Raw genomic sequence first — 13971 nt, 5'->3', positions numbered from 1 at the left:
ATGCCAACCAGAAGAGTTATTTGCCATCACCTAACATGTCTATGTAATTGAAAAGACTGAATGTGAGCTACCAACACAGCTTAACTGCCTTCAAATCCAATGATCTTTGAACTATAACAAAAAATAAATTAAAAAACCCCCAAAAACCACTGCAGGCCAACTCTTCAAAGAAAATCTAATGTGGATCCCCGATAGATGAAGTACTAATACATAAATCCATACATTAAAAAATTGTGTATGGTATCATTAAATTTTTTAAATACTTAAAAACATTTTAAAAATATTCAAAGCAAATGACTGCTGAAGCCTGGAACACAAGTTCAAAGCATCCGGCATACTGCTCTAGCACCAATTTCTCCATGGCTTCTGAGAGTCTAAGCCAAAATTTTTTGACCTGGCATGAAAGATCCCAAGTCTATTTCAAGTCTTTTGTCCAGCAGTTCACCTTTTGGAGACCTCTGCCCTTGCAGACCAGCTGGGGCCTGACTCATACGTTAGCCTACTCCTTCCCACTCCCTCCGCCTCCCCCCTCTCCCTCCCACCCCTGCTTTGTTCAGGCCACCTGACTTGCCTGAGTCAATCTCCCCTCCATGCTATCCTGTGCCTCCTTAATGGCTCTCCTCACCGTCCCAGCCAAGTCTCCCCTTGTGAATTCCTATTTGGCAAAGAATAAAACATTCCTACTTTTGTTCTGAAGTGTGTCAACACTTTCTTGATCATTTCACTCTAGGGAAATTTTTGTCTTCTCATGCCAACTAGAACTTATTGTCCTTGCAGGTAAGGGCATTCTCACAATTCTTTTGCACACTGACTTACACATCCTACAGCAATAAAGACTCCTGGGCTTGCCAGACTAGACTGTCTAAGCCTGAGGACTGAGAGAAGAAAATTTTAAATGTGGAGAAGGAATAAGGAAGTAGGAAAGAAATAATATAAAGGAAAACCTGGTAAAATATGTGAAAATTCCGCTCTCCAGGGTTCCTCATCACCACCCTAGATTTTTCCAGAAGGAAGTTGGAGATCTTTCCACCATCTGGTTCCCCACCGGGACTGAACTGGATTTCAAAGTATTTTCCCTGCAAGAAAATTAGGGATTTCCTTCAATGGTTGGTGAACAAAAACATGATGTTCCAAACAGTCTTTGGATATAGCATATAATTCAAGGAAATTCATTAATGAAAGATATGTTCTGAATTATTCCCAGTTCTGGTCTAGACTTCCTCACCATTTCCTATCAGACAATAACCCATGCCTTTGTCCAATCACACAATTCTGTACTGAGAGAATCTATCATTCTAACCTGACTAAATAAGGATACACTCACTATATTCCTTCCCATTTTCCCCCAGTAGGTGCTTGCCTGCTAAACCGGAAGCTGTAAAGAATAGGACAGAAAATCACATGGTCCCCTTGATCTAACAAGAGTGAACTCTATCTGCCTCTTTCAGAGGAAGCAAATTTTCCCTCGGGCAGACTTACTTTAATGGCTTTGAGCAAAAGCAATCCCTTTTTACCTCTGGAGCATCTAATATGCTTATGTAAAATAAAAACACTTGGTTATAAGTTCTTTCCAGCTAGTTATGGGTGTGGGGATTTTTGCTACTGTTGTTAATACTTCCTTTTAAATTACTGCTAATAGGGAACAAAAGAGAATAAAACCCTGGAGGGTAGCTGAAAAAGGTGTCCAGATTGTTAAGTAAATGATTTTTTTTTTTTCCCACTACAATCTAGTTTCTCTCCAGTCCTCAGGAAGGTCCAGGAGGGCAAATATAAACGAAGAAAAAGATGAAAATGTGGGTTTTAGGGAGTGGTGTGGCCTAGGGTCAGACTGGAGAGAATGCCCAGCCTAACTGCATTCACATTTAATATTTTTAAAATGTGTATGCTGATGAAATCCCCCCATCTCAGGGCTGAAGCCTGCCAAGCAGCAAGTCTCCAACTAGAACCATAAGCTCACTAAGGGGAAGAAATGCCTGCTGCGTGTTTTTCCTGCTGCCGACAGCACCTAGTACCTCCTTTGTTCCTGCTAAGGTATTCGCCAATTCCAGGTATCAAAAAGGCTACAAAGGAAAGCCACCATCTAACTGTCTATTTGTTTTAATCTGCTGACTCCTTCCTCTCCCAAAAATAAACCCAAAAATAAACATCCAGAAGCACCACAAACTGCAGCTATCCCGAATTACGGTGGCTCACGAGAAAAGACTGCTGACCAAGACCCCTCTGCTTCCTACCGTGGCGGTCCTTTGCCATCTTTCCCTTTGGCCATGTTCTGAAGGGAATAATTCAGTGTCCATCTGTGTACAACCCTACCACCCCACCGCCATTCCCCGTCAACCTGGGGATGGAAATGAAACAAAACAGGACATCAAATCCAGGAAGGGCAGATGTGGTAAACGGCAAACTCTCAGGTTCTTCTGGAAATGGTTCACAACCTTGGCTACATGTTAGAAAGACCTGCGGAGCCTTTAAGAAATGCTGCCCTAGGGGGACTTCCCTGGCGGCGCGGTGGATAAGACTCCGCACTCCCAATGCGGGGGGCCCGGGTCCGATCCTTGGTCAGGGAACTAGATCCCACATGCATGCCACAACTAAGAGTTCACAAGCTGCATCTAAGGAGACCACGTACTGCAACTAAGGAGCCAGTAAGCCGCGACCAAGGAGCCTGCCTGCCGCAACTAAGACCCAGTGCAACCAAATAAATAAATAAATATTAAAATTAAATTAAATTTAAAAAAGGAAAGAAAGAAAAAGAAATGCTTCCTGATGCCACCCCAGACAAGTAAGTCAGTCGCTAGGGATTGGCACCCAGACAGGAGTAGCTGTAAAAAGCCTGGGTGTTTTTTATATGTGGCCAAGTTTGAGAATCGCTGTTCTAATGTAACAGAAATGCTTACACACAACTCAAAATTGTAATGTAAAAGGCAAAATCCCTAATGAGAGAGCAAAAAGTTTAGTTTTGTTGTAAAGCAGCCTGGGGGAAAGAGGAAACTGTATAAAGAAAGGATATGATATTTCGATTAGTAAATGAAAAGAAACCTCAACTCTTGGTAATGTTTTATTTCTTAAGTTAGGTACTGGGTACCCCAATGTTCATAGTATTATTTTAAAATAGTATTTGAAATATTTCATAATGTAGTTCTTAAAACTTGAAAAGATTTATAAGTGGAAATAGATGAATTTTTATGATTCACACTACATATCCATTTTAAGTGAAATTACCCATAATCCCACCCTGATGCCACTTCTACCTCCTCCTACTAATCACTGTAATAGGATATTCAAACTTGGATTTGCAGACACCTTAATTATGCTTTATATAAATGTGCATTTTAAAATTAATAGAACCATATTATAGATATTGTTTTGTAAACTTTAAAAAAAATTTTTAACATTATGGATATCTTTTAAAATAAATCCTTATTAACAGGGAACGTGGGTATTATACCCTAAAAGTATTGTTGGGTCAAAGACAATGAGCCTTTTAAACTTTGGTAAGAATTGCCAAATCGCTCTCCTGGGAGGTGTCAGTCTTCAACCAACAGCGTCTTTTCTCCTTAATGTTTCATGATCTGAGAGACAGAAAATGATATATGGTTTTAATTTACATTTCTCTCATTATTAACGAGAACATCTTTTGATGCCCCACCAGACTCCACTATGTGTGTGCACGTGTGCGTGTGTGTGTGTGTGAGAGAGAGAGACAGAAAACTGCCTTTCTGTACAGTTTTCCCATCTTTCCATCAGGGTTGTATGAAATTCTGTAAACAGAAAAATAATAAATGCTGGGTATTTTTGATTTGCTTTACAAAAACTGACTACTGTAGCCTCCTTGTCCAAGGATAAAAAATAATTTATATTGGAAATATCAAGGAAAATATTGATATGGTTATCTTCCTGCTCTCTAAGGAAGGCAAAAGAAGGGGGATGGGTAGCTAGAGAGTTAAATTTGGTCAAGTCCATCTTTACAAGGCAGATTGAGATGGACAACTGGCATTGAGCAGAAAAATGAGAGATGAACAAATGAGTAGTTTGAATAATATTAAACAGCGAGGAAAGTGAGGATAATTCTGACAGATAAAACTCACCAGGGAGCTTAACAATTACTGCATGAGAACTGAGCAAGAATTCTCTTGGAAATGGAAGCTTCCTTCCAAAACAGAAGGGTGAAAAAGAAATCGTTTTTCTCCAAAATTCTCACTTATTTATTTTAAAATGGTCCAGAATCCACCTCACAGATGGCTCCCTAAATGCTTTACTGCCAGACATAATCTATGGTTGAGATAAGATACAAAATCTACATAAATCAAAGCTACTGAGCAAACATTCATTTCTTTGTAAATGTGGCTTTTTGTCAAGGGGCATGTATTCATATTCGTCCTTGCCAGCCTTCCAATTTACCCCCTCGGGAGACACTCAGAAAAACGTCTCAATCGGCATTCAGGCATTCGCCTGATATTTTCATTCCCTTGGGTAAGTGGGCCAGTTAGGAGGAATCTGTAGGCTAAGTCCAGTCACTTTTAGATGTCATTATGTCACATGAACATGCAAAAAATGCACACACAAAGCCAAGAGGGGTGGGGTAAGCAGTCAGCTCCCTCTGGCTGACAGAGAGGAGGAAGTTTCTTTCCAGGGCGCCGGATCAAAGTGCTTCCTTCAGGGCCCACAGACCAAGTTCTATGAAGCAAAGCAAGGCGACAAGACCTGGGATCTAGTCTCCTCAGTTCTTTGTCAGGGAAAGAAGGCCTTTTCTCCAGGGCCCAAAGCAAACTCCTCCAAGACCAAAGTTGACACTTCTACTTTCCTTAGGAAGGCAACTCAAGTTGAGAACTGGTTTCAAAAATTATCTTATTTACATCCCCAAGGCTCAAAAATAACTTGAGTCAAAGGGAAAATTGAAGCCTGGCAGCTCGCCCCTACAGAAAATGAGGAAAAGATTGAAAAGGCGGCCTCCTGATGATGTGTGAAAACCCCCTATTTCCTCGGGGACACAGGACTTAAATCAGGAATGTCAACGTCATCAATCAGGTGACATTCTCTATCATAGGAAAGAAACTCACAAATCGGCTGGAGTTGTTGTTCCGGACCGTCTTGGCGTTCCCGAAGGCCTCCAGCAGCGGGTTGGACTGTAGGATGATGTCCTTGACGTGCTGTCACAGCAAAAAAGACCACAGGTTAGGAAGATGCGAACACCTACTCCACGATGTAAAGCCAGACTTTCCCAAGGACATGGTTTCTGGATGCGGTGAAGGTGAGAGGCCTCAAATCCAAGTCCCTGGGATTTCTGGAGGATTTACTCTTTCCTCTTGACAGACCTAACCCTGTTTGTGTGGTCACGCCTTCCAGCTCCCTTGACTTGATGCAGAATTCTCTGGAGCCAGGGTGCCACCGTAAATCAGGATCTACAAACATTCCCGGACTGGGTTTCCAAATCGGATGCTGCACCTTCATCCCGTGCTCCCTGTGTACGGGGCATCACGGCAGGACGGGGCATCTCCTTGGGTTCTGACTGCAGGCTTTACTGTCACTACTCCTGTTCTACTCAACTCCTCTCCCCACCTACTGCATCCCGCACTCCCTCTCTTCACTGCAAGTGAGAGGCACCTTGAGGGAAATTAAACAGTTTCTCCTCCCCAAACAAAGCTGTGGACACAGTCTTGTGCTTCCCGAACTTTCATGGAATCACCTGGGAATTCCTTTCCAGGAATCACCTGGGAATCTCATTACAATGCAGATGCTGATTCAGTAGGTCTGAGGTGGGGCCCGAGAGTCTGCATTTCTAACCAGCTCCCCGATGCTGGGGGTTTTTGCCAGTTCTTTCCCACTTGAGCAACAAGGGTCGACACTGGATTGTGTGGAACAATTCCTGACCAACTGGAGGGGAAGAATTTGGTTTTCATACACACCCCAATTTGATGTCAGACTGAAAAGTACAAAACACCCCATGGGCAAAGACAGCTCAACAGATAGGAGTTGATGTTGGAGAGGATTTTGAACAAGTGAGTCATTCCTTGTACTTCTAATTATTCACATGCTATGGTTAAACATGTTCCAGAAATAACAAGTCTCTGGCTTGTGCTCTTTAGCTACTGACTAATTTCAAGCCAAGAGCTCTGTATCCTTGTCCTCATAGGAAAACAGGAAGAGAAAAATCAACATTAAGCGTCTGCAGTCTGGCCACTAGGTCGTCGCCTGCAGCAGACAGGGCTAGATGAAGGCACTAACTACTAACTATGTAACAGCCAAAGTGCTCCTCTGGCACCGCTTGAACATTCAGAAGAGGACTGAGAACTGGAATTCCATCAACCAGACACACATTGTTAGCAATGGAAGGAAGAGTAAATCATGGATGGTTCCACCATGAAGTCGGTTTCAAAGCTTAGAAAGATACTTCGAAGCATCCTTCTCCTTTAAAAACTCATGGATTTATATAAAATTTGCTTTTCTTTGTAAAATTAATTTTGACTTTGTGGGTCTTCATTAATCTTTTATACTTGTTGTCTACTGGCCAGGCATGCCTACACCATTTATCAACACTCAACTTCTTGTAGGGACAGAACAAAAGAAAGACCCTTCCTTGTCTCTTTCCTTCTTTAATTATTGCCTTTGTAACTGGGAATCTTTATGCATGTATCCATCCATCCCTCCATCAACTATCAAGATGTCCAACAGAATTTTGTGGCATGTGGTAAGCATATAGGGGGAAAAGAGAAAGAGTGAACTAAAGGAGCAGCCCATACACAAAAGAGCATCCTGGATTCCTGGCTCCATGTCCGTCTTCTACGGATAGGGTATGATCACACAAATGGAGAAAAGCAAGTGGACTGTACCACATCAACCTAAGTCCTAGGGCTGCACCCACTGTCCAACATGGAAGCTGCTGAGCCCATGCAACATGGCCAGTCCCAACTGAGATGTGCTGTAAGTGTAGAACACACACCAGTGTCCTAAATCCAAAGATTTGGGACACAAAGGGATGTAAAATAGCTCATTAATTGATGAGTAATTATATGCTGAAATAATATGGGGATATATTGGGTTAAATAAAATATATTTAAAAAGTTAATTTCATATGCTTTTTACTTTTTTTTTACTGTAACTATTCAATTTTAAATTATGCATGTAACATGCACCATCTTTCTACTGGATGGTGCTGCCCTAGATCTTCCTTTCATTTGGTAGAGGAGGCCACTCTTAAGACCCTTTTACTCTGTGTAAGGAATACTGGCCTCCGCCTTAAGCTTTCTGATCCCCCAGGACAGGATGCAGCACTATTGATTTAGTAGACAGAGCCATAATAAACAGAATTTCGATGTGTCTTTTTAAAGTCTACAGCTGACTATGGCAATAACATCACATTAAATGATTCTAACTAAAAAATTAATCTTGGGCTTCCCTGGTGGCGCAGTGGTTGAGAATCTGCCTGCTAATGCAGGGGACACGGGTTCGAGCCCTGGTCTGGGAAGATCCCACATGCCACGGAGCAGCTGGGCCCGTGAGCCACAATTGCTGAGCCTGCGCGTCTGGAGCCTGTGCCCCGCAACGGGAGGGGCCGCGATGGAGAAAGGCCCGCGCACCGCGATGAAGAGCGGTCCCCGCACCGCGATGAAGAGTGGCCCCCGCTTGCCGCAACTGGAGAAAGCCCTCGCACGAACCGAAGACCCAATACAGACAAAAATAAATAAAAAAAAAAAAAAAAAAAAAAAAAAAATTAATCTTTAGGGTGAAATCTACCTTGGATCATGACTTCTAATAATAATAATAAAAAAAAAAGTTCCCAGCAGTCTGTGCCAGGGATGAGTAGTGTGAGTTTGGGCAGCCCCCTGTGGACCTTAGCCCCCACGGCCATCCTCCACTGCTCTCTTGGGGGGGGCGGGGGGCTTCACCAGTCCTGCTGATGCTGATTCCGCTACCACAACGAGTAAAACTCAAGACAGAAAAGGCTGCATCTACTACTTTCTTCAGACTGTCCTCTTGAACTTGCCCCTTCTCTGCCCATACTATAATCCCCCCCCCTTGTCTTTCTCCATCTCCTGTGTCCTCGTTCTCCGGGTTTCCCCCCTTTCCTAATGTTTCCTGCTAATGCTCTAATCCTTCCTCCTTCCTTTCCTTTCTCCATTTTAAAATCTTTGTAAATTTTTGGAATTGGAGATTTATTCACATCGTTCAAAAAATGAAAGGTTCACAGCCACTCTCACTTTCTAAGACAGACCGCATTCTGCCTATGGAATGTGTTCTCTCTCTAAATAAATCCATCTCTTACCTACCAAAAAAATAAAGTAACATAAAAAATAAAAGGTTTGCAACGTTCTACATGGAGAGATGCCCCTCCCCCAGTCTCCCAGTTTCCTCCCTGGAGAAATCACTATTATCAATTTCTTATGTATCCCTCTAGAGCTATGCTATACATATGCAAACAAATGTAAATATTATAAATATATGTTCTCCTTTTTCTCAAATGGTAGCACATTATATGCAATGTTCTGCACTTTGCTTTTTGCAATTCATGATATAGCTCGAAGATCAGTCCCCATCAGTACCTGAAGCTTCATTTTTTTTTAATGGCTGTCTAATATTCTAGTCTATTATGAACCATAAATTATTTCCCCATAAATTATATCACCAACTGATGAGTATTTGTCTCCAGCCTTCTCCATCATCAAAAAATGTCACATCAAAGATCTTTACACATGTATCATTTTGTATACATTTCAGGACACCTAAAGGTTAAATTCTCCCAAGCAGAATTGATGAGTCAAAGGGTGGATGCTTATAGATTTGAAAAATATTGCCGAAATGCCCTCCACAGAAGTGTACTAGTTCATGTTCCTACCGGTAATGTGTTAGAGAGACTATGCCCCTATGTTTTTACCAGCAGAGTGTTTAAAATACTACAAAATTTTTGCCATTTTGACAGTTAAGAAATAGTTTTTCAATGTAGTTTTAATTTGCATTTCTCTTATTATCATGGGGGTGAGCATATTTTCATGTTTTAAGGGTCATTTATATTTCCTTTTCTATGAGATGGCTTTCATGCCCTTTATTTTACTTTTGGATTTGTGACCTTTTCATTGATTGTATATAATACTCATTACATATTAGGCATCTCCAGCCCATAACATGCTGTTTCTCGGCATATTTCAAGCTTCTTGGCTGTAAAACCAATGTCTTCTCTGTGGAAGAAAAATTCTTTTTTAAACAGCAAATGAAGCCTCTTACTTTCACACAGCGCAAAGTCTCAAAATGGGCCATAGCACCAGCTCACCTGGACTTTGGGGCCTCCTCCAGACACCCTGGAGATGTAGCTCATGATGTATTTGGCAGCCACTGTCTTTCCAGCACCACTTTCACCACTAAGGAAAGAAAGACAAAAATACCCACCTATGAAGTGGCTCATGAGCAGCTCCCTTTCCTCTGAAAAGACCCCCTCAAAACAAAACCCAAAACAAAAGGAAACAGGCAGAAAGGAATTCAGTAAAAAAAATGCACAATACTGGTTGAGAAAGTTAAATCACAGCAGGATCAGGTTACCTCCATGACTTGTATGGTCACTATTAACATGGTGTGTGGGCCAGGGCTCTGATAACCATCACTGTGCACGGGATAGACAATTCAGCATTCTAAATGCCCAATAATAGGAGGAAGCATGAACAGGAACATTACGGAACATCAGAAGGGCAGACTAGACAGATTACAACTGACAGGAAGATTGTAAACATTGCGGGAGAAAAGCACACAAAGTAGTGTTATGTGAAATAGATCAGATTCAAATTATATGTAAAACGGGGTTAAAAAACTGTAAGGAAAAAAAAGCACATAAGAAAAATATTAGCAGAGGTTTTGGTAAAGGAAAAGATACCGTGGGAGACTTCTTTCAAGTTCATTATTTTCCAAACTTTTAGTAATCACATATCTCTTCTGTAATTAAAAAAAAGAAAAAGAAAAAGTAGGCACTCTCAGGTTTCAAACCATGTGCCTTGAACTGATGCAAGCAACTTTATTTTAGAAGTTCTAAAATTAAATGATGAGGTAATATTAATCACATCCTGCATAACAAAGACTACTTCCGTTTGGTGGCCTTACTGCATGGGGAAAGCCTTTTGTTAATACCGTAGAGTCAGATCTTCAAAATCCCCGTTTCTTCCCCTAAAATCCCCTTGAACTGATGACAACCTCAATTCAAAACATGCTTAAGTCAGTCAGATTTCTCATCTCTCTATCGGTAGCCTTTGTATTTCCATGATAGAATTAGATGAAAGGAATCCATTATCATGTAAAATAATGGTGAAATTTAACATGAAAAGTTCAGCCTGCTGTGAGTTCGTAAGACACTATTTTTGTTTGCTATCGGTGATCAAGAATTTTGGGGTACAGAGCAAATATTCTGTGAACACCCAACCTAATGAACTGTTACCAATTGCTTAGGTACTCAAGAAAGGAGCAAACACTTGCTTAGGGTCCAACCAAGCCAGGTGGCCCCCATCCCCAAAAGGAAACTGAAATAAATTTGGAAATAATTTGCTATTTCAAAACAAAACAAACCGAGGATTAGAGTCACCACCATAGCAAAAGTCAGAACTCTGTTGAATTTCTTTGAACTAATATGTCACATGTTTAATTAGAGAGATTGTAGGGAAGAATGAAGGAACCATCCTCTGTGAGGACTTCTAAAGGTCTGACTCCATCTGTGCAACTCATTCAGCATCCTAGTACTCAGCTCCTGACTTCCAGGTCACAGGAATACAGAAACCAAACTGGTATTTCATAAGATATGGCGGAAAGTAGAAAGCCAATGAGCCTGGGATGATGTGTCACACTGATTACAGAGCCATGCTTACTCACAGGCACAAGTAGGTATAATAAATATTTCAGCTCCATGAGGAAGTTATCTGTTCAAATGGCCCATGTAATCAGAAGATTTATACCCTAGATCCAAGGTCAAAACATGCACTCTCACTCATTTGAAGCATAGGTTTGTTAACAATGAAACTCCATTTTATAATGTTGTAAATAACGTGAACATTCAAGAATACTGGAAAGTCCAAGAGTACAATGGTACAACCAGCCTATATAATATTACACAGACATTTAAAATAATTAGAAAACTATGTGGCAACATAAAAACAACGCAACTAAGGTTAAGTGGCAACATAAGCAGAAGACACTGTATCTATAACATGATTACAACTATGTAAAAATAATGTATGGACAAGAACAGAAATGGAACAAGGAAAAAGAAACAGTCCTGACTTGTTGGGGGGCTGATATCTAGATGACTCTTGTTTCTTTTGATGTGATTTCTCTTAAGGTTTAAAGTTTTGAGAGAAACAATTACCCATATATTTCATATTTTTAAAAAATATGGGACTTCCCTGGTGGTCCAGTGGTTAAGACTCCGCACTCCCAATGCAGGGGGCACGGGTTCGATCCCTGGTTGGGGAAGTTCTACATGCTGTGCAGTGTGGCCAAGAAAAAAAAAAAAAAATGAGGAACAGAAAAAAAACAGAAAACAAAACAAAAAACCCCCAGCATTTCCAGAAAAAGTGGGATCGCACATCACAATGATAATCAACAGGATTAATTTCTTTAGATTATTACTATGTCATGAGTAAACAACTTTCGTATTTAGAATTCCTTAGAGAAAGCTGTGAGTGTGTAAAAGAGAAAAGGAAAAAAACCAATAAATCCTATTAGAATTACTAAATGAAAGTATAGTAATGTCCCCACTGTCTCTTTGGTGAGTCGTGTGATTAGACATAAAATATTTTGTGTCTTTTGTTGAAAGAAAAAAAAGGAAGAATAATGGAAAGTAACTCATTTCATATATTAAAATAAGTATGCCAGGTACATTAATAGGATATCTACATTCTCAGTAACACTGATATTTTTCAGAAGATTTAAAATAATTAGTTATGGCTGAACTCATCGGAATTTTCATTTCTTGGATTCAATTTACAGATGCTTAAAAAGAAATTTTATTGATCAGAGGCCGGTAATTTGCTCAGAATATGGTACAAGAATGGAGTGCTCCGTAATTACTTGAAGCTTACAGTATATGTAACCATAATTACATTGGTCCTCTCAGGGAAAAAATTGTTTCTTCCCCTGGTCTAAAACCCATGTTAGAAGAATGTGAAGGTATCAGACAGATTATATAGCACACCTGAAATTATTTGCTTTGCATCTCACAGCAATTAGAGCAATTTGCTTTGTTTATGGTTATAAGGCCTTTCTTAATTGCCTTCACTTGACTTCTAAAGTGGACCAAAAAATACTCTAGAAATGTATGTGCCTTAAAATTAGAAAAATGCCCCAGTGGTCCCGAAGTCCAGCAGCCTATCAGAATCCTCAAAGTACTTAAAAAATGCCCATGTCTGGGCCTGTCTTCAGACCTGCTGAATCCTCGTCTCCCAGGACAGGGACTAGAAATAAGGATTTCTAACAAATTCCCTAGTTCTCACATAGCTGGCTGGGAACCAGCTAAACAAATGTAAAATGCAGTCAAGACAGATTTCATAGGAAACGTCAATTCAAATAGGAAATAATGTAATGTTTCTGACTGCATTCACTATACAAATGGAAACATATGCTATAATTTCAAAGAAATGGAAAGAATGTTCAGGGTGGGGTGGGGGGAGCTATTTACAATGATACATTAATAATTGGATTCAAAGACTATAATTGTTTTTCTTAGTCTGAAGGTTATTCCTCACTTAAAAATCAATAGTGTTTTCAATTCAGTTCAACTGATTCTAGCAAATGTAAAAATATCTTAGTCGTATTTGGGGGTGGGTAGCCCAGGGAATAGGTAGAGTCGACCATTCCTCCTATCTCCCCCTTGCTAGTCTCAAAATATCTCTGCTGGTTCTTACCACACTAGCTGTTGTTCCCTTATACTGTTCAAGTTAATGTAATCGAAATGCTGCTCTGCCTACTTAACATTTATTTGCACTTTAGAAAGGATAAAAATTTAAAACAAAAATTGTATGTGCATTTGCTTACCCAGCATGCACTGTCTAAGTGCCTCCTCGTGCCAAGGGCAAGGCTGGGATGAAATGTGTCTCCTGCCCTGGAGGGCAAGTGCACCAACGCTGTGATAACACCTTGGAGATATGGGTACAGTTTTAGGGATTCCTGAGTTTGTATTAGGAAAAGATTCCTAAAGAAATGCACAAGCTAAGTCAAGTCACACTACTTACATTTCAACGAGACAGATAAAGTTAGCCAGGTAGGGGAATGAGGGTGTGTGTGTGTGTGTATGTGTGTGTGCGTGTGTATGTGTACACACGCAGGCAAGCATCAAAGGGTGGCATTCCTGCCCAGACTGAATGACTGATAAGACAATGAAGTTATGAAAATTCTCACTGGGTCCTACTCTCTTAGACCTGACTTTTTTCTTTTTTTATATAGGGACATATTAGTATTAAACTTGACTCTTATTTCAGAAGGTATAACCCAAGGGTAAAAAACACAGAGATAGTTTAAAAACTTTTTTCTAATTCTACAGTTATAAAAGATAGGGCTTCCCTGGTGGCGCAGTGGTTGAGAATCTGCCTGCCAATGCAGGGGATAAGGGTTCGAGCCCTGGTCTGGGAAGATCCCACATGCTGCGGAGCAACTGGGCCCGTGAGCCACAATTACTGAGCCTGCGCGTCTGGAGCCTGTGCTCCGCAACAAGAGAGGCCGCGATAGTGAGAGGCCCGCGCACCGCGATGAAGAGTGGCCTCCGCTTGCCGCAACTAGAGAAAGCCCTCACACAGAAACGAAGACCCAACACAACCAAAAATAAATAAAAAAAAAAGATAAACATATTGGTGACTGAAAAGAGTCCTGATGAGAAATAACATCAATTCCAAAGGAGATTTAAAAGCAAACTAAAATTTTGCAGATGTATTCACTGTAGCATGTGCCCGCTGGGTGGGTAAGGCATGTCAAGGACTGCTCTAAGGGCTTCAATCATTTGATCTGGATAAT

General features: G+C 40.7%; 1 protein-coding gene across 1 annotated transcript in view; it reads right to left on the bottom strand.

The window, feature by feature from the left end:
- Positions 1-13971, bottom strand: part of MYO1E (myosin IE) — a 203884-nt gene that overhangs the window by 74069 nt on the left and 115844 nt on the right. Inside the window, exons 5-7 of the mRNA XM_007165955.3 lie at positions 9263-9350; positions 5058-5147; positions 945-1076 (exon numbers count right to left, since the gene is read on the bottom strand). Coding sequence (XP_007166017.1) covers positions 945-1076; positions 5058-5147; positions 9263-9350 — 310 coding nt within the window. The remainder of the gene's footprint in view (positions 1-944; positions 1077-5057; positions 5148-9262; positions 9351-13971) is intronic.

The sequence above is a fragment of the Balaenoptera acutorostrata genome, chromosome 3 (genome assembly GCF_949987535.1).
Source record: "Balaenoptera acutorostrata chromosome 3, mBalAcu1.1, whole genome shotgun sequence".
NCBI lineage: Eukaryota > Metazoa > Chordata > Mammalia > Artiodactyla > Balaenopteridae > Balaenoptera > Balaenoptera acutorostrata.
The sequence above is the reverse complement of the archived record's forward strand: the minus strand, read 5'-3'. Positions and strand labels throughout refer to the sequence as shown.